We start from the raw sequence: 20,230 nt of genomic DNA, 5'->3' as shown, positions 1-20,230 counted from the left end.
TTTTGAATGTAACCTATGATTAATTGCCTTCCCCCCCCCCCCCCATGTTGATGCCCTTGTACCTACTCTCATTGGTCCCCGTGCTGGTGCAGGGGTTACACAACCATACAACAGTCTCTTGCCCCTTTTTGCCATTTCTTACGTGTGAAAAAAAAACATAGAGACACGTTTGGTATGTATGACTCCTTTCACTGTTCTCACAAAGTGAATATGGCAAATGGAACATAAAAAACAGAAATAACCAGACATGAAATATCAAGAGGAACAACATGCAATCGCGCGAGACCAGATTCCTCAGTCCTCACGAGCTTCACCCAACTCCTCAGTACACGACAGTTCATTCGTACCAGAACCACCATCGTCTTTCTCGAGAGAGGTAGCAGGAGTCACCATAGTCTTCCCCAAGAGCCGTAGCAGGAGACACCGTCATCTTTCCTCTAGTATATGTACAGACCTCTGCTTCTCTCCCTCTCTACCTTAATGTCTCGGTCCAGGTCTTTACGATGAGTTTGGGTCTCAAACCCTAACTCGCCTGATCAGCAATGGTCTCCACCTCACTTATCCATGACCTGGTAAGATCTCTTCTCCCTATCCCACTTCGATCCCTCTCCGGTAAGATTTCACATCGGAGGGAAGCCGATTCTTTCCATCATTTTGAGCACTAAAATCCTTGAGATTTTCCTTTGAACGATCTGTTGTCTCCAAACCTGCATTCTTATGGTTTATTCTACCCACATTGGCTCGTGTGGTTGCCCCTAGTGTTTCTCATCCTCCTCTGAGGCTAAATTCATTGTTTGAATGTAACCTCTCTGTTTAATCGCCTCCCCCCTCCCCCCATGTTGATGCCCTTGTACTTGCTCACATTGGCCCCCGTGCTGGTCCAGGGGCTACACGGCCATGCAGTAGTCTTGTTCCCATTTTTTCTGTTTCATACATGTAAAAAAACATAGAGACACGTTTGGTATGTATGACTCGTTTCACTGTTCTCACGAAGTGAATTGGGCAAAAGAAACTCAAAAAACAGAAACAACCAAACACGAAAAAAGTCGAGAGGAATAAAATGCAATCACGTAAGACCGGACTCTTCAGTCCTCATGAGCTTCGCCCTATTTCTCAGTTCTCACGAGCTTCATAGTGGTTCATTCGTAGCAGAACCACAGTCGTCTTTCTCAAGAATGATAGCAAGAGTCACCATTGTCTTCCCCGAGAGCAGTAGTAGGAGACACCGTCATCTTTTCTCTGGAATGTACACACCTCATCTATCTACCTTCATGTCTCCATCTAGGTCTCTACGATGAGTTTGGGTCTCAAACCCTAACTCGTCTGATCAGCAATGGTCTCACACCTCACTTATCCACGGCCAGATAAGATCTCTTCTCCCTCTCCGGTAAGATTTCACATTGGAGGGAAGCCGGTTTTTTACATCATTTTGAGCCCCAAAATCCATGAGGTATCCCTTCGAACGATTTGGTCTCTCCTAAACCTGCATTCTTATCGGTTATTCTATGCACATTGGCTCATGCAGTTGTCCCTAGTGTTTCTCACCCTCTTTCGAAGCTAAATTCATTGTTTGAATGTAATCTCTCTGTTTAATCGTCTTCCCCCTATTTCTCCCACGAGATTTATGCTAATTATCCTTATATCTTGAATTCCTTCCATAATCTTTGGATTTGTTTCCAGGAAAAATCTGAACTTCTTGTTGGGTTCGGGTTATTCGTTTTAATGAATGGTTAGGATCCACAGCTTCCTTCTGCATTCAGTAGATTGCATTATAGATCTGTGCATGCTTAAGATATTTCTGTACTTGCATGATTTTATTTAAGATATTGTTGACAAACGATGCTCTACATTCAGTCTGGGATAATGCCTTTTTTTTCTCTGGGGGGGGTTATTTGTGTTTAACAATAGCATTGCTTATAGAGGGTGGGCCTTGGTGCAACGGTTAAGGTTGCTCCATGACCAAGAGGTCATGGGTTAGGGTCTGGAAACAGCATCTCTGCAAAAGCAGGGGTAAGGCTGCGTACATTATGACCCTCTCCAGACCCCGCAGCAGCGGGAGCCTTGTGCACTAGGTGCTCTTAGGCTGCGTACATTATGACCCTCTCCAAACCCTGTAGCAGCGGGAGCCTCATGCACTGGGTACACCCTTTTTTAATAGCATTCCTCATAACTCTTTCTCTCTCTCCAATTTTTCTTTTCTTTTTTTTCTCTCTTATTCTCTATTCTGTTACACTTTATCTTTTCCTACTCTCCACAGTTACCTTCCGACTCTCTACTCGTAGTCCCGTTTACCATCCCTGCTAATCTCTTACTCTATAGAGCCTCTATGTGGTCACTCAAAACCCAATACCTCCGTAACCCCTCTTATTCGAATGCACTTGATTACCTAATGAGTTGCCTCAAACATTCACAGCAAGTTAGGGCTTTAGCTTCAAAATTTCTTCAGTTCTTCCAAAGACAGGAGCCAGTAAGTCCTCACAAAGAGGATACCAGTGACTGTAACTACATAACCGACGTAAATTACTCTCAAACCAAAAAGGGATTGGATAACTTGTTTTACCCAAACAGAGAAAGAGATTCTTCCACCGAATCTAATCTCAATTTCCTGTTTCCCTATTTATTTATTTATTTTTAAATCCAACATCAAACACATTGGTGGGACGTCCAGTACCCTAATTGGAGGGAATTTTTCATTTGATGCAGATTTAATGAACTCAAACATGAATTACAGATGAGAAGAACATAACAAGCAATAGAAGAAAATGAATCAGATAAGAGAAAAGATGAACGAGCGAGAAAGCAAGAGATTTTCTTACCGATTTAGCGATTTTCTTCTATTTGGGGTGTGCAAAATTGCAGGAGACGAGGTGAGGAAGAAAAAAGGGTGAAGACTACAATGGAAATGAAAGCGTAAGTAAAGTTAGCAAAAAGGGGAACCATAAAGAAAAATTAAAAAAACACGAAAATCGACGGTACAGGTTTTAAATGGTAAACAACGGATGGTCGAAAAAGCTGAGAACGGTAAAAAAAAAAAACAGGTATAGCACAGGTTTTAAATGTTTATATTTAAAAAAAAAATGTATTCTTATATAAATTGAGGAAGTGTTATTTGAAATACATCCTTGTGATGTCCAAAAGAACTAAACATCCAAAATTAATTCATATATATATATTCCACAACTCATTGTAAATTCTTTTATCAAACAAAAAAAAAACTCATTGTAAGTTCCAAGACATGTCATCTAATATTAATTCCCAATTCATACACCATAATGTCCAAAGTTGAGCAATGTGGCTTGGCTATGCTGTTGTTCATTGTTGTCAACACAGTCAACACACTCATGGAGTAATGCGTATTAAGTTGGAGTTGGGAGTCATCACTTTAGAAACCCTTTTCAATAGATGCATCAGTTCTAGCTTAATGTCGAGGTCTGTGCATTGACCTTGTGTTGAAGGTGATATAATGAGAAATGTAGCCCTTCGAGTCATTTTTACGTCAGTGGAAGAATCAAATCAATCAAAATTCAGGAGAGAGAGAGATGGTCAGTTAAGTAAGTCATTATTTAACAAGTCCAAGGTCGTAAAAAACGCCAAAAAAAAAAATGAAAACGTGTTTACATGCATTTAAAAAGGGAATGCTCGTTATTTGACGTTTTTCCCCGAAACGTGTTTAAAACGGTTGATTCATCCCAAATTGAACCGAATTCTTATTGATTTGGTTTCAAGTTGGGATTTTATGGAACCGGTAGAAACCAGAACCAAAACCTATCTGAAAACAAGACCAAGCTCGATTAAGAACTGAGATAAAACCAATAGTAACCTGATAAGAAAACAAGAACCCAAAAAAACCAAAAGTTTCCCATTGACTTCCTTTTTTTGTTGGGTATGACCATTAACTTCCTTATGTATACATGTAAACAAGAAATTGGACCATACCGAACCCAATAATAGCGCAATTACAAACCGATAACAAAAATTGATAAGACATTGCACCAAACCGGACCAAAATCAGAACCTATCTGAAAGCTACCTTAACGGTATGATTTTGTTGGCCTAGTAACTTTGCAAACCAGACCAAACAATTGATTGACACCTTTACGTGGTCCATGATTGTCTCTCTCCCCTCCTCTGATCTTGTGGGCTATAATCAAGGGGTGTAAGTGAAACCCCTTTGCCAATTTATGCATTTTACCCAAGTCCTTGACCCTTATTTGGAAAGTGAGGGTAAGAACTTTACATTGTTTAGCTTAGTTGTGAGTGTAAGGGTAAGAGTTAATTTGATGCACTTTACATATTTACCTACCCAATAAAAGTTGTAATCTTTTTTATTGTCCCTTATTTTTTTTCCTTAAAAGTTCTTTAAGTTAGGGATAAAAATATATATTTAAAATAATTTAAGAAAATTTACTATTATGTCATTCTCAAGAGCTGTCATTAACATGCACGTTTTTTCAAGTACACATGTGGAATTACAAGATTTGACAATCGTTGAAAGAAGTATATTGTACTAAAACGGTAAAAAAAAATGATGTTACCACTTCTTTTTCACCAACTTTGGTGTGAGGGTAAATCTTGTTGTAACCAAGGCTGGTTACACCAAGATTGTAACTTTACTTCTTTGCCCTTTAAGTACAACACACTTGTTGGATTGAGGCAACCCAAGAGGGGGTGACTTCACTTCCTCCTGAGCTCGATGAACCATGAACATAAAGGACCCATACAACTTGGTTGCTTTGTCCTTATTCTTTTGATGTCATCTCATCGGGTAGTGTCATCTCCACTATGAAATCCGCTTAGGCTTGAGCTTTTAGTGCAATGCAGAGTTTATAGTGGAGGTCAAATTTTATGAGCTTAACCAACTAAAAGTAAAGCCTGAGCTTTCGATCGACGATCAGCAGAACATAGGCAAACTTCTCTTCCTTTTTGTACCTTGTTTCTACGTCCATCGACACCTTGCTTATATAATAAATGGGGCGCTGGGATTTTCTTTCCTCGCTTATCAGCACCGCGCTGATAGCCATTGTGGACACTGCTAGGTATAATTGTAGCACGTCTCTTAGCTCTAGTTTCGAGAGTAAGGATGGCAAAGCGAGGTAGACTTTGAACACCACCTGACTTTCTTCTGTCCACTTAAACTTTTTCATGTTCTTCAATATCTTAAAGAATGGTAAGCATTTATCTCCTGACCTTGACACAAATCTCTCTAGGGCAACTATCTGCCCCGTCAACTCCTAGACCTGCTTAATCATCATTGGTGGGGTCATGTCTAGGATGGGCTTAATCTTCTTTGGGTTTGCCTCAATTCCTCTTCTTGAGACCATGAAGCCAATAAATTTCCTGGAGCTGACTTCAAAGGCACATTTGGTTGGGTTCAATTTCATTTGATAATTCCACAATGTTTGAAAAGCTTTATGCAGGTCGCCTATGTACTACTCAGCTCGTACGCTCTTAACGAGCATGTCGTCCACATAGACCTCCATATTTTGCCTGATCTACTCCTTGAAGAGCTTGTTCACCAATCTCTGGTAGGTTTTGCCCAGTGTTATTCAACCCAAAGGCATTACCTTGTAATAGTAGGTGGCCTGATCGGTGGTGAATGTTGTATTTGGTACATCAGGCTCGTACATAGGGATTTGATTGCAACTTGTGTAGGTGTCTATGAAGCTCCATATTTCATGACCTGCGATAGCATCGATGAGCAGATCTATCTTTGGTAAGGGATAGCTATTCTTGGGGTAGGCCTTATTCAGATAGGTATAGTCGATGTAGATGCTCCACTTCCTGTTGGACTTCAGCACCATTACCATATTGGTGATCCAGTGTAGGCAGTGGATCTCCTTTAAGAAACCCACTCGGAGCAGCTTGTCAGCTTCTTCTGTAATTTTATGCTGCCTCTCGGGAGCAAAGGTTCATTTCTTCTACTTGACAGACTTGCGCATAGGATCCATGCTCAGTCAATGCTCCATGGTTTCTCGAGCTATTCCCAACATGTCAATAGCCGTCCATGCAAAGACATTAGAGTTTTCCTACAGGAATTACATCAGTGCTTCTCGTAGAGATGCTTCTAACCGTGCACCAATCTGAATAGTTCAACCGCTATCTCCATCGACTTCAACCTAGGTGAGATCTTTTGCATGCTCACCTCTTCACTAATTGGAATTGTTGCAAAGGTTTTCTAATACGATGTGAAGAGCTACAATCGGTTTTTTTGGAGACTCAGAGTGTAGTTAGGTAGCATTCCCAAGATACCTTCTAATCTCCTCTACATTAACCCATCCAGTTAGGCGTAGGGAACTTCATCTTCATATGCAAGGTAGATACGATGACCATCAGGAGGTTAAGGCTAGTTCTACCTATTATGGCATTGTATGCACTGTCAACCTTCACCACCATGAAATTAACCATCACCATGCCTTGGTTTGTCTTCATTTCCACTGTCATAGGTAGCTCTATGGATCTCTTAATGTGAATTGGGGCTCTAGAGAAACCATATAAAGGTGAGTGGACCGCTTCAATCTATTTGCTCTGAAATTTGTCTTCTCAAAAGCATGGTAAAATAGCAGGTTGATTGAGCTACCATTGTCTACGAAGACCCTTTGCACTTCAAGGTCGTCGTCGGTGAAGGAGATAATCTGGCTCGTTCTGACTCTTTTGCTCGGCTACTATGGCGTTGATACTTTGGACATTGGCCTTAGACTTTCTGTTAGACGAGTTCTCTACGGTGATGGGTCCATTGATTGTGGAGATTACTCCTGCCAGGGTGTCGTTGCCAGCTTGTTCTTCACGTTGGTCTCTATTCTCTGGGGTCCTTGCTTTGTCTCGTCCCTGACCATCTTACCTCTAATTTTCCCTTTGTTCAACATGCCTTCAATTATCTCCTTGGTTAACTCTACTTCTGTAGTCTACTCTTCTCGCTGTCGTGGTAGATCAACCGCTTGATCGTTCTTTTGGACATAATGATCGAGGTAGCACCTTTGAATAAGGCTCTCAATTTATCTCTTCAAGTGCTTGCATTCATCGGTGTCATGACCATGATCTTTATGAAATTTACAATACTTGCTTTGTTCGCGATTATCTGAATTGGACCTCATTTTATCTGTCCATCTGATTATATCTCGGTCTCTTATCTGGTATAAAATTTCTAAAGTCTGATGGGTGAGCAAGGTGTAGGTCTTTTTGGGACTTCTCTCATGGTCTAAACTCTGATTTGGGCATTGCCTCTTACTATGGTCACCCCAAGCTCCGTTATCTTCCTGACCCGACCTTTTCTTTTTGGTTTTTCATTTCCTTATTCGCACTGTGCCAACAACACCTTTGCCATATTGTCATACTTCTCACATAGAGCTAATAGCTCGGCCATGTTCTTAGGTGCCTTCTTTGTCAAAGATCGTTGGAGATCGTGATTGGTTATACCGCTATGTAAGGCTACAAAGGAGACTGTAGGGATCAATATCTTCTACCTACAAGGCTTCGTGATTGAACCAGCTAACGAAATCCCAAAGAGATTCACCTGAGCACTACTTTATAGTCATTAGAGTGTCCCAATTCTTCTCATACTTTCTCCTGCTCTGAAAGTTGATGAGAAAATTCTTACTAAGTTCAAGAAGCTATTCACTGACTTGAATGGAAGGCGCATGAACCACATTCTCGTTGGCCCCTTGAGCATTGCGGGGAATGCTCTACAAACTATAGGGTCTGACTCTCTGGTCAACATCATAGTCGACTTGAAATAGTTAAGATTATCCATTGGATCTCGAGTCCCATTATACATTTGAACCTTTCCTCTAAGGGAATGAGCATGATCTCATCCAAGAGTGCATTCTCGTTTGAGAAGTTGAGCTCGTCTATGCTTGCTTAATGGAGGATTATCTTTTGCATTTTCTCGTTGATTTCTTTGAATCGGCGATCAATATCCTCTTCGTCTTCCTGATGGTGTTCACCTTTGTCCTTTGATGAGGTTCTAATTGGCGTGGGTTGTGGCCTTGTCTTTCTCCACTCCTTCGACCTCACCTATTTTGGTTAGAGCCCTCAAAGGGCGATATGCACCTTGCATGGTGGTCTATCTCTTTGACGACTCTCAGGCCAGGTTGAGCAACATGATTTGGTATATTTTCTTGAGGGCCAGTGGAGCTTGATTGGCTGAGGCTGTCCCCAACGTTACGAGGAGTATGCCTGGAATGTTTTGAGGGCTCGGGAGCTCGACTAATTTGTCAGACGGTATTTATGAGAAGATCAAATTATTAAGAATCTGCTTATGAAGGTCATCGAAATGAGGTTGGTGTCTGAAACTTCCCGATGTTGGAGATTGGCTCAATTTCTGGCATGATCTACCGAGGGATCTTCAGGGGGAGCTACAATCGCAAGAATTGGGTTTCCTCCTTGCAGTGGTTGGTTTGAATTATAAGAGTTCTTGTAGCTCTAGTTCTCACCATGGTAAGAAGGATGCTACTATTGTTCTAGTATGAAGGATTGCTATATTACTTCGACCATTGTTCTTGGAAAAGTGGTCGTGAGAGTTCAGTTAAGGTAGGAATCTTCGAAAGGAAGACAAATCTTTGTGGGGAGACTATAATGGAATGTAGATTATGAGGGAGAGTCCTTATGTGGAAGGTTTCTTTAAACCGTCTAGTGGTAGAGTTTGTTCTCTGATAGGAAAATACCCCAATAGTAGGGTGTTATAGATGGAAGATCCTAGTATGGAAGGTCATGATAAAAGGAAAGATCGAATATAGTGCGAAACCTCCGCGAGTTAGAAGGGGAGTCCCAATATGACAGGGTGAGTTAGCGTATCTTGCGATTAGGGAATTATCCTTGCCACGAATCACGAACTTATTGGAGGGTTATATTTATGCATATTAAGTAGTTAAGGGAAAAAGATTGTTATAAAGCCAATGTAGTTTCCCTCTCATCACATGATAAGGGTAAGAGATTGTTGTCTGGTCATGTAGCGCCATCACCAATACGAGGGCCAACGAGAATGCACGCATGAGCATCAACATAGTTGTTATCTTTAATTTTATGGGGGCACGCCGGTACTTTTGTGTACTCTAGTGTCTGGGCGCAATGCCATAGACTAGGTAGCGTTCTTTTTCCCTTTTCCCTTTTCTTTATTGTCATGAAAATGTGGCCCCTTTGTTAATGATACCTTTTTCAGGTTACCCATTGGTGTGACGTGCAGACTCCTCCCAACAATGGCAGTGTAGGGAACCCTCTCCCATTAGTTAAATAAGTTTTCTATTTGCTTATAAATTAATAAGGGGGAAAGAACCTATGGCCAAATGTTCTCTGTGTCGAGGGCACAGGCTGTGCCCAGACACATGGGGGTCGATGAAATGACCATCCTGCCCCCTGAATGGTAGGCCCATGTGTTTGGACGTAGGCTGCACTGCGGCACAGAGAACATCAGCCTAAAAACTATTTATGAGTTTTTTTTTTTTGGGGTAGAAATGTATTTATGAGTTTTAATATTGCCTGAATAGGGTCTTAGCGTCTTTCTATATCATGAGATTTAATTTAACATCACTTGCCAATTTGGTAGACATGAAATTGTATTCATATGTTTACCAAAAAAATTGTATTCATATGATAAGTGCCACTAGATTTCATTCTTTCATGATAAAAAAAGCCATTAGATTTTTATGAAATTGTAATATAATCGTGATAAATTATTTCACCCCTTCCTTGCCCTCCCCCCCAAAAAAAAGAAGAGAAAAAAAAATAAAAAACTATTAGTTCATAATCATAGCAAACAAAGAAATTAATAGTGGAAAGCATAACTGCATAAACATGTTTCTTCAATAATAATCGATTTCGTTGACAATCTGTGACGTTCAAAGAGTCATCTAATTTGAGAAAATGGTGTTCTTTGTAGTTAGGAGTGGTCTATAGACTTCTTCCACCTCCCTAACTTCTCTTTTCCCTATAAAAAAAAAACCATGAAGCTTCGTTAGTATGAAACAGGGATGTAAATCATATAACTTGGGTTGGGGCCAACAGAAGGCCCAATCAACATCAACACTGGAAGTAGCCTAATTTTCTGGCCTGACACGATTGGATTGAAAATTTTTAAAGATCAGACTGGGCTGGCTTCCACCTAGTCCAAAGGCCGGACTTATGTTACAAGGACATGTAGTTAACATCATCATTTTTTGCAGGTTGGTTTGAGTCTGTCGTAATGGCCATAATGTTTTGGGGTGCCTAAAATCAGGTCTCAGCCTGCAAAAACTATTGGGCTGCTCTAGCCATAAAGGGATAAAAAACTTTGTCAGGTTATATAACATAAGCTAGTGCCTACCTGTGTCTATCTCTCTCCTTACTCCTATGAAATGACATATCTATCCCTATAGATTAATGAGCTGAGCTTTTATATGCCTCAGTGTTGGACATTTTTATATACCTTGCGTCGGTCAACCGCAAGTTCATTATCCACTATAGAGAGTGCCTTGAAGCCCATTGGATATAAAAGCTCTTCATAACTGCAAAGCCATGACATTGATGATTGATCAATCAATGAATAATAAAAATTTTAGCGACAAACAAGAAATAAAAATGACTTAAATTGAGTTCGAAAGTGATAAAATTAACACAACTACTACATCTAATTTCATTAATATGACATTCTAATAATTTTATGATTAACTTTTTAATGATTTCTTCTATTCTAGTTTCTAGTTGGGATTTGACAAACAGGATGTATTTTTAGGATTCCTACCCTAAGTCACATGGTTTGCTCACCATACATTCAACCTTTGTCAAGTCTTCCAAATCTTGACCAAAATTAATATGCTAAAGTAAGTTAAATTTAAACTTACTAGCATATGAGTAAAGAATGACATGGACTACATGTCCACGAAATATAAGTGCAAAAAAAAAAAACATGAAAAATATTCTAGAATATTTAACAGCCTAACAAGAAAATCTTCATCATTATTATTATTTCATCATTAACTCTACTTGTGGTGAATATAAAGACTTACTCAGCTATTGAAACATTAAATGGAGGTCCACCAACATGATCGCTAATCTGTCAAAAAAAATATGAGTGCATTTAAGTTTTATTGGCATATCAAAGGTGTCTGGAATCTTAAAAACATTTTACAATGTGTGAGAAGTTACTGTTTAGTTGAAAAATTAAAATTATGATTTCTCCCTCAATTATCAAAGAAAATATTTTTCTTTTCACTGTAGCAATTGATAAATTCTACTGGCAAAATAGATTGTTTTCATTAGCATTGTTTATAGTGATGATTTATTTACATAAGAAATGTAGAAAATTAACTAAAGTTTCCTTATACATACATTCTAGTAAACTAAATGCAGTAGAAACTGGAATGTATCTCCATTAGGACCCATCAAGCTTGTTGGTTTGTCCATCTTTGTCATCTTCTTTGTTTTGGTAACGTCAGCGACAACAGTGACAACTTCTAGTTTCAAGTTTTCTCAAGTTATAGAGTAAGATGGATATCTACACTTTTTGAAACCAGGGTCTAACTTATTCTTTAAACCGCCCATTCGTATGATCATCCATCAAGGTGATTACATGGTAGATTCAAATTGAAATTCTCCACTAACCACAATCCATAGTTAATACTGATGTGGCAATGTGATCTAAATCAACACTTATATTCTCCCACTTGGCCTATATTGCCGTATATACGGTGATGTCTTAACTTAATGTATGACCATAGTAAACTGAAACATTTAAGGAGTACTGTATATTTGGAATGTAAAACTTCAACTCATGAATCATGGCAGTACATGTCTAAACACTTTCTTCCATGTATTACTATGAGTTATCCTCCTCAAAATGAATCTTTATGTGTAAGTTTTAATTTTATAGAATCAAGCAATGGTCAATTCTGAATTAACTTTGTTTTTAAGTCTAGGTCTAACTTTATTCCATTCAAATTATAGACATTTGTCATTTAAAAATTTGCACATGTACATTATAATAAAGGAAATGACAAAATTAAAAAATTGACAGAAATATTTAATTAAAAATCATAAAATGTATATTACAATATATTAAACATTAACTTTAAGCACTCAATGATTTAAAGTCTCATATGAACCACATCTTATACAAACACTTTAGGCACAAGCCTTTTAGTGAAAAAGGTTAACATTCACTTCTTTAGTGCTGATATGTTCGATTGAAACTCGATGATCCTAAACGTCCATTTTGAAAAAAAATATTTGATCCTAATGTGTCACAACAACGTAATAAACATGTGTTTTTGAAAAATGAAACTACTGTAATATTGTCATAGAAAATGTGAATCGATTTCCTAATAAAATGTATAACCTTGAGATCTGTGACAAATTGTCTTAACCAAGATGCCTGGGAGATGGTCTCATAGCATACTACCACTTCTGCTTCTATAGTGGAAGAGAAAATCTTTGGTTGCTTCATGGTCCTAGATATTGCTCCTTTAGAAAGCCAAAATATATAACTTTTGGTAGATCTCCTTATCACCACATCCAACGTAATATGAATTTAAGTAGTCTATTAGCATCAAATCTTTAACACGTCTGTATGTAAGCATGTGGTTTTTATTTCTCTTCAGATATATCAATGTCTTCTTTGTCGCTTTGCAATGTGACGTTCTTGTATTCTTTTAGAATTTAATATCAGGAATTGTACAAACTTGAGCATACATTAAATTTCCCATCATTGAAGCATATGGAATACTTTGCATTTTTTGTTGCATCAAATCAGTCATTAGACATTGTTTTAGATTGAGTCATATTGAAACGACTTTCTTTAGTCTTGATGTAAATATATTGATCTGCATGATTCTCCACAAAATCAAAAGTAATCATATAATCAAAATTTAAGTGCCACTGTCGAGAAACTTGTTTCAATCAATATATGAATCTCTTAAGCTTGCAAACTAGATGATTTCATTTGTCCAATGAAAAACCTTCAAGTTGATCTATATATATGTCCTGTATTAGATCATTAATGAAGAATACCTTTTTGGTATCCATTTGATTTAGCTCAAGGTCAAAATGAGACACTGGTGTCATGACAATACACAGAGAAAATTTTTTACATACTAGTGAAAATGCTTTCTTGTAATCTATATATTCCTTCTGATTATACCATTTCACTACTAGACGAGTCTTGGATTGCTCTATACTGTCTTTGGAATCCTTCTTGATTTTGAAAATCCATTTACAACCAACGGATGTAGTCCCCTCCAGTAATTCAATAAGTTTCTAAACTTAATTATTTCCTATTTACTCCCACCCATCCTTCATGACATTAAGCCATTCTTTGGAGTTTGACTATCCATGACATAAGAGAATGATATTGGATCTTCCTCTTTTCCAATATCAAAATCATAAATGTATTAATCTGAAGGTATGGACAGCCTTCTTATTCTAAAAGATCACCTTAAATTGATTGCTCATTACTAGTACCATAATGTGAGTAATTGATTCAACAACAATTCGATTTTCTTGTGGCAACTATTCATGAAGAAATTCATCATGAGTCATAGGTAATGGATTAAATATCATAAGTCAAGAAAGATCCGAGATCCTTCATGTTAAGACATGGAAGCAATAACTGGAACAATTAGTTTATTAAACTATACATTATGTGTTTGCATGTTCCCATTGTTGTTGCCATCATGTAGAAACTTGGTGTTTTTAACTCTATTATAGTAGGTATGTGTGTAGGGGCAATAGAATTTGTAAACTTTGGACTAACTGAATAATTGATGAAATATTCACTTATTGTTCGAGCATCAAATTTCCTTTCTTATAGATTATACACCCTTACTTTAACCCCATACACGTGTTTGACTTAAACTTGGTTTCTATTATTTCTAAAGTTTGAAAGATGCTTTTGGAACGACCTACTGGTGTGGGCTAGGGCTGCTGCTAGTCCTAGTTGTGCTTATAGCATGACTGTAGCTGCTATTGTGCTTGTTTGCTACTAAAATAGGAGTTCAAAACAAGAGGACAATAGAACATGGGTTTTCTTTGATACCACCTGAAGATTCCTTTTACATTCCAATAAACTAAATGTGGAAGCTAAAAATTGGAACATACGTCCAATGGAACCCATCAAGTATTTTGATTTGTCCATCCTCTTCTTTTTCTTTTTCATTGTTCTGGTGATGGCAATGACGACAACAATATGGTGCTTCTAGTTTCAAATTCTCTCAGACTGTAGAGTAAAATGGATCTCCACTTTGTGAAATCAGGGACCAACTTAATCTTAAAAGCTCCCATCTGTAACTACCATACCACCCATCAAGGTGGTTACATGGTAGGTTCAAATTCAATTCCCACTAACTATAATCCATAGTTAATATTGATGCGGCAATATAGTGTAAGATTTTCATAAGGTGGGCTGTCATAGTCCCACTTTTGTTTTTAATAAAATCGGTTTAGTTGTGTTGATGGGAGCTGCCTTAATGGTATGAGTCCAGTTACTATGTGTGGACCTAAAATGTTGTTTCCTTAATGGGTCTATGCAGGGTTGGTCCCTACCCTCACCACTATAAATAGTTGTTACTAGCCCATTAAGTGACCACTAATGAGAAAATCTAAAGCTGAGTGGAAGAGGGCAGACCAGACCAACACAATTTGTGTGCGACAAGGATCGTCAAGAGTTCGGCTTCCACAAACATGGATCCAGATATGCCAAGAACACCTCTATGTTTGTATGTTCATTGATCTCCATGAATATTCTGCGTGTTTTATTCTATCATATATGCCACATCAGCGGTTATAGTAATAAGTTAATCGATCTAAAAAATTAATGTGTCTCATAGAAAAGTTTAAAATTCCAAAATTAGGTATGAGATCAATTTCTATTGATTTTGATCCAAGTCCAATTCAAATCTTCCTATCTGCCAGAATCATACTAGAATTGGTCGAACTAAACCAGGTTCGGCCTCACTCGATCGGACTCACGAAACAAAGGAACGACTTAATCAAAATTCGAAATTCTCATCTATCGATTTTGAGTCAAATCAACCGATTCTAATCAGATTTTTAAAATCATGCCTAATAAAAGCATGCAAATATAGAAGTGACTATGGGAGGGTAGGGTTGAGTGCAAAAAGAAAGGGTCAATATTCACCGGAAACATTAGTGTTATTAGCTCCCCGTCTGGTTTTAGGAGATCTCGAACTTGGCGCGCCCAAGCTAACCTCATGTATGGTTCAATGGCACAAAAGAACCTGAAAATTTTCAATTCTAACATCAGCATCTAAATCAATTATTCTTATAATCTTATATAATGAATTAATTTAAATTTTTTTTAATAAACATGAATTAATTTGAATTCATAGTTATGACTTACGTATAATCGAAAATGAGATCAAACAACTCAGTCGGGTGCCAACTGAAAAAATCCTCCTTCAAAAAACTGACATAATTTGCATTTGGTGATGAGGAAGAGATCTGGATTAGCCATTTTTTTGACAAAAATGTTAGAGAGAATTTCAAAAAATTAACAAAATTATAGATTGATAAGAAGTTAAAACTAGAAGCTTAACTGAAATTCTATGACAATAATCCAAATTACGTAGCACTAATCAACTACTTGATCTATATCAACTATGAAACTCTCTCTCACCCCGCCCTTTCCCTCCTCCCCATCCCAAACCCTCCCCCCTCCCCCCTCCCGTGACCTCCCTCTCTCCCCCTCCCCACCCACACTTCCCCCCTCCTCATCTCTGCATGTCCCTCTCTCTCTCTCTCTCTCCTCTTCCTCACAACATGCTCTCGAAAATTTAGAGTACACATAACACATAAACAAATCATACTTTCTAATCTTGTTTCTCATGAATTTTTTTTATTACATTTTGTTGTACAAACAAGAAATGGCCTCACATTCTGGTTTTACCTCTTTTGCTCTCTTAAGGGCAATGTCTGATATATCCAAACCTACAACAAAGCGATGAGGACCAGAAATTGCAACCACATCATATCCCTGCCACATGAAATTGTTATATTTATTGATTGAGGTAACAAATAAAGCCTATGAAACAAAATTCAAAGTGAATGCTAATGTCTTTTGTAGATAGGTAGTTATTTCAGAAAGAGAAAATAGAAAAATAATGCTAAATAGATGAAGACTATATCTCACATAGCCCAAGATCTTAGCCTATGATGAATCAAATTGGGTAAAAAATGGTTCTAGAGAAACTGATAAATTAAACTCAAAAGTCATAGAAGCATAAGTGTATCATAGACTCACACTGCCACATCCAGGGACTAAAATCCTTCCTTTTGGTAGCATATCTTTGAGAAGAAGATGCATAATCATAGGTGTTGGCTGTCCTAAATCCCATGGGGTTACTCCTTGCTCCCAACATTTGTTCCAACCACCTGATTGAATTATTCAGAAGCTATTGATTTCAGAAAAGGAGAAACACTTGAATCCAACCACTGAAAAGGTATTGAAAGCTATATAACTAAATTCAACAAGTAAGATAAACAAATAACTAATAAATAGTTAATGAAGCCATCTTTCTTCAGCTACATAAATGGACTACTCAAGGAGAATAATAATGGTTGCTCAATAGTCAAAAAGAAAAAGGACTTTGAAAAAGTCACACATAAAATGATATATGACTATTTGAATGGACAAGTATGAATTGACAGTTTACCCCGCCCAATAACAAAAAAAAAAGAGAGAAAGAATGCTACCTAGTTGTGTGCGCCATGCAGGCCCTACGCCCAGACAAGGTCGCGCACTGTACGCGACCAGGTAGCGTTCTCTTTCCTTCCCCCCCCCCCCAAAAAAAAAAAAAAAAAAAAAAGAAAATAAATATCAGGCTGCAGTTGGAGTGCTGGACTGAATAGTGCCTGGCTCCTATGCGAAGCCCAATTTAGATTTTCACCGGGTTCAGTTGCCCAGAGACTAGGGTTTTAAGCACTAGTAGGTATCATATTGTATATTGATACGATACCTACAAATACGATATTTAAATTTCAAAAAAGGTTTGTATCGATTGATACGGGACTGATATGGCCCGATACATGTAAGATGCACTTGATACACCTCTTTTAAACCGGCAAAACAGAAACCGTGAATGAGATACGAAACTGAGAACCACCAAAGGCCTTGAAAACTTGTTTTTCTCTTCAATATGAGTTTGATGAAATCATCTAACATAAAAACGATCCTAATCTTCATAATTTCAACAAGTTTTGAGGACTTGCAGTGCTCAAATCACGAATTGAAACAAATTTAGATGAAAAAGTGGTAAAGTTGTAGATCTCTGTTTTTTTTTTCCCCTGCTCGAATCTCTTTTTTCCTTACATTTTGTTTTGTTATGCACCACTAGATTAGGTAAAAATGACTCATACCCTTGCATCAAGCTGATATATATTTACATATTACATATTACATAATAAGGTGTTCTATGATTCAAAGCTGTATTTTACATGAATCATTATTCGATCATAAAATCCCGTTATTGGTAACACTCTGCAATTGTAGAGGATAATATACAGTTACAGCCTAAACATCTTGAGTGTAGACTTCTATATATAGAATGACACTGTTACACATGATATAAGAAGACTCAACTTTGGACTCTATAACATGTGATATAGCAAACTCCTGTGATAGAGATAGAATCAAACTCCTGTGAGGAATATAGGATTCAAAGGAGATAGACTGAATATAGGATTTCCAGTATAGACGGAACCCTATGATCAATTGATACGCCAACCTCAAGATGGAGATTCGATGCTTCGAATACGCAGCTTGTCTTGAAGAAATTTGAATTGGACAGTAGCAAGACCTTTGTCATAATATCACCAAGTTGATCTTTAGTGGAGATGAACTGAACCTGGATCTCTCTCTTTGGAACCTTATCACAGAAAAAATGAAAATCTATTTCAATGTGCTTTGTCCGAGCATGAAAAACTGGATGGGCAGAAAGATAGGTAGCCCCAATGTTATCATATCAAAGAATCAAAAGCATAGACGGAGAAACCCTAAGTTCGAGTTATAGAGATTGTAACCAGGTAATTTTAGCTGATGCATCAGCCAGAGCTTTGTACTCTGACTCTATGGAAGAACATGCTACAGTCTTCTGCTTTCTAGAGGACCAAGAAATAAGATTATTACCAAGGAAGATGACCTAACCCCCTGTAGACTTACGATCATTAGAATTTCCAGCCCAGTCAACATCTGCAAAAGCTTAGAGTTGTAGAGTAGAGGAGCGGGAGATGAGGAAAGTGAGAGTACTAGTGGCCTTGAGGTAACACAAATTGCGCTTGACCAATGGCCAATGCTCCTCTATAGGAGCATGCATGAATTGACAAGAACGATTCACTAAAAAAGCTACGTCAGGGTGAGTCAATGTAATATATCAACACTCCCCTGCACGTTTATCCAGAGGACCAAGAAATAAGATTATTACCAAGGAACATGGCTCTAATACCATGTTCCCTAGTGTTTGACCTAAAAGCTTGAACTATTAAGGAAGGGCAGCGTCAATGTTTACATCAACACTCCTCCGCACGTGCATACCAAGATCTCATGGTCCTTGCACGTGAAGCTCACACGACATTTCCCAGGAGTCGAACACTTGACCTCCCTGTTTTGATACCATGTTTGATCATGAAATTATGTTATTGTTAAGACTCTACAATTGTAGAGGATAATATATAGTTGCAACCTAGCTAAACATCTTGAATGTAGACTTCTTATAGATAGAATGACACTATTACACATGATATAAGGATACTCAACCTTGGACTCTATAACGTATGATATATCAAACTCTTGTGAGGAATATAGGATTCCAAGGAGATACACCTAATATATGATTCCAAGTATAGCTGGAACCCTATGATCGGTTGATAATCATAAGCACATCCATGCATTTCTTCACCATTTCCATGTTTATCTTTAGTGTATCATGCATCTCTCGATGTGATACAATACGATATGATACGTCTCTTAAAATCACCCTTCAATACGATACCCGATACCAATACTTAAATCCTTACTAAAGCCAAACCTGCTATGAAATCCTAGGTCTTGGCCTGCACAAACATGCTTTAGGCATACAACGTACTCGCTAATCTGGGCTGGGCCTCCAGTTGTTAGCGCTTAGAAGGCATCATGGTAATTAACATTCCTGGTTAAGCAACTCCAACAAAAAGGAATGAATAACTTGGCTGTTTGAATAAAGTCACAGAAAATTACTGCAGCAAAAACAAGTATTAACAGAAAAACAGATATTAGAAAAGAAAAAAAAAACCATATTTGATATGAGAAGAAATTGAAGGATCAATGGTGAAAATTACTCCCATATTAGCCACAGTGATATAATTAAGAGGCTTTGCTAACCTCACAGAAAGTCTGCTTTAGCTTCTGATAGAAGATGCATAAGTGCAATAAATGAGAGCGAGAGAGAGAGAGAGAGAGAGAGAGAGAGAGAGAGAGAGAGAGATATGGAGGTTGGCATAAATTTTTAATTTGCACAATTGGCCATGAGCATTTGAGAGTACAGTGTTGAGAAGTAAATTTTTTTTCCTTCAAATCCCCAAAAAAAATCCCCTTCTCGTGAAATTTTGCTGCTATCCTGGTTGCAGGAACTTTCTTGCTATCCGGGCTTGCAGCCAAAGAAATGGAATTTCAAAAGGTGTTTTTGAAAAATATTAAGCCATAGGAGGATATTTGTGATCTCAAAGGAGAAGTAAATTATTCCATTTTTTTGGGCTGCAAGAGCCCGGGTAGCTGCAAAATTATTGATTAGCAAAACAGTAGTTATTACCATCCTGATCATCGCTGTGCAGCAGCTCCGGAAGCTTTGCAAAATCTGGGTCATCATAACCTTTCTTTATCATAAAAGGGTCTTCATAACCTTTATCTGCCACTGAATCGATCGCCATTCTTAGCTATATGTGCTCTGGAGAAGAACACTGTAATAGTCTATAGCGTATGCCAATAAATAAGGATATAACAACCCCCCTAAAACAGAAATAAGGAAGACAGAAAAGAGAATCCAAGAGATAAGTTCCTCTGTACCACAAAAAAGTGTGGCACTAATTTTTTATTGGACCACTTCGTTGACGCGATGGGGCCTACTTGATGGAATTTAGAAGCTTGCATCTTATTTCTTCAACTTTAGCTAGGTACTGTTGGATGTCGCGCCTATCAGGTGTTAACTTATTCACGTTGAACTGCACCGAATTGCACCATTGAAGAATTGGAGACGCTTTTTTTCCTATAAATTCTGTT

The 20,230-nt window shown here is 37.9% G+C and overlaps 2 protein-coding genes across 3 annotated transcripts in view; both read right to left on the bottom strand.

The window, feature by feature from the left end:
• Positions 1-20,230, bottom strand: part of LOC122664543 (prefoldin subunit 6-like) — a 47,059-nt gene that overhangs the window by 21,922 nt on the left and 4,907 nt on the right. Inside the window, exons 2-3 of the mRNA XM_043860398.1 lie at positions 16,024-16,029; positions 10,476-10,485 (exon numbers count right to left, since the gene is read on the bottom strand). The gene's annotated coding sequence lies outside the window, so the exon portion shown is untranslated. The remainder of the gene's footprint in view (positions 1-10,475; positions 10,486-16,023; positions 16,030-20,230) is intronic.
• LOC122664542 (thiocyanate methyltransferase 1-like) lies at positions 9,823-19,918 on the bottom strand. 2 transcript variants are annotated; one of them, XM_043860396.1, is made up of 8 exons: positions 19,764-19,916; positions 16,223-16,353; positions 15,869-15,955; positions 15,323-15,423; positions 15,101-15,200; positions 10,977-11,023; positions 10,397-10,475; positions 9,828-9,919 (listed from the first exon to the last, which is right to left on the bottom strand). In XM_043860396.1, exons 1-8 carry the CDS (start codon positions 19,879-19,881, stop codon positions 9,872-9,874), a joined length of 711 nt encoding a protein of 236 aa, XP_043716331.1. In that variant the 5' UTR covers positions 19,882-19,916; the 3' UTR covers positions 9,828-9,871. The 2 variants fall into 2 exon arrangements, with proteins under 2 accessions (XP_043716332.1, XP_043716331.1); XM_043860397.1 differs by lacking the exon at positions 15,869-15,955 and having other exon boundaries at positions 9,823-9,919; positions 19,764-19,918.

The sequence above is a fragment of the Telopea speciosissima genome, chromosome 6 (genome assembly GCF_018873765.1).
Source record: "Telopea speciosissima isolate NSW1024214 ecotype Mountain lineage chromosome 6, Tspe_v1, whole genome shotgun sequence".
Classification (NCBI taxonomy): Eukaryota; Viridiplantae; Streptophyta; class Magnoliopsida; order Proteales; family Proteaceae; genus Telopea; species Telopea speciosissima.
This window is presented reverse-complemented; position numbering and strand designations above follow the sequence as displayed.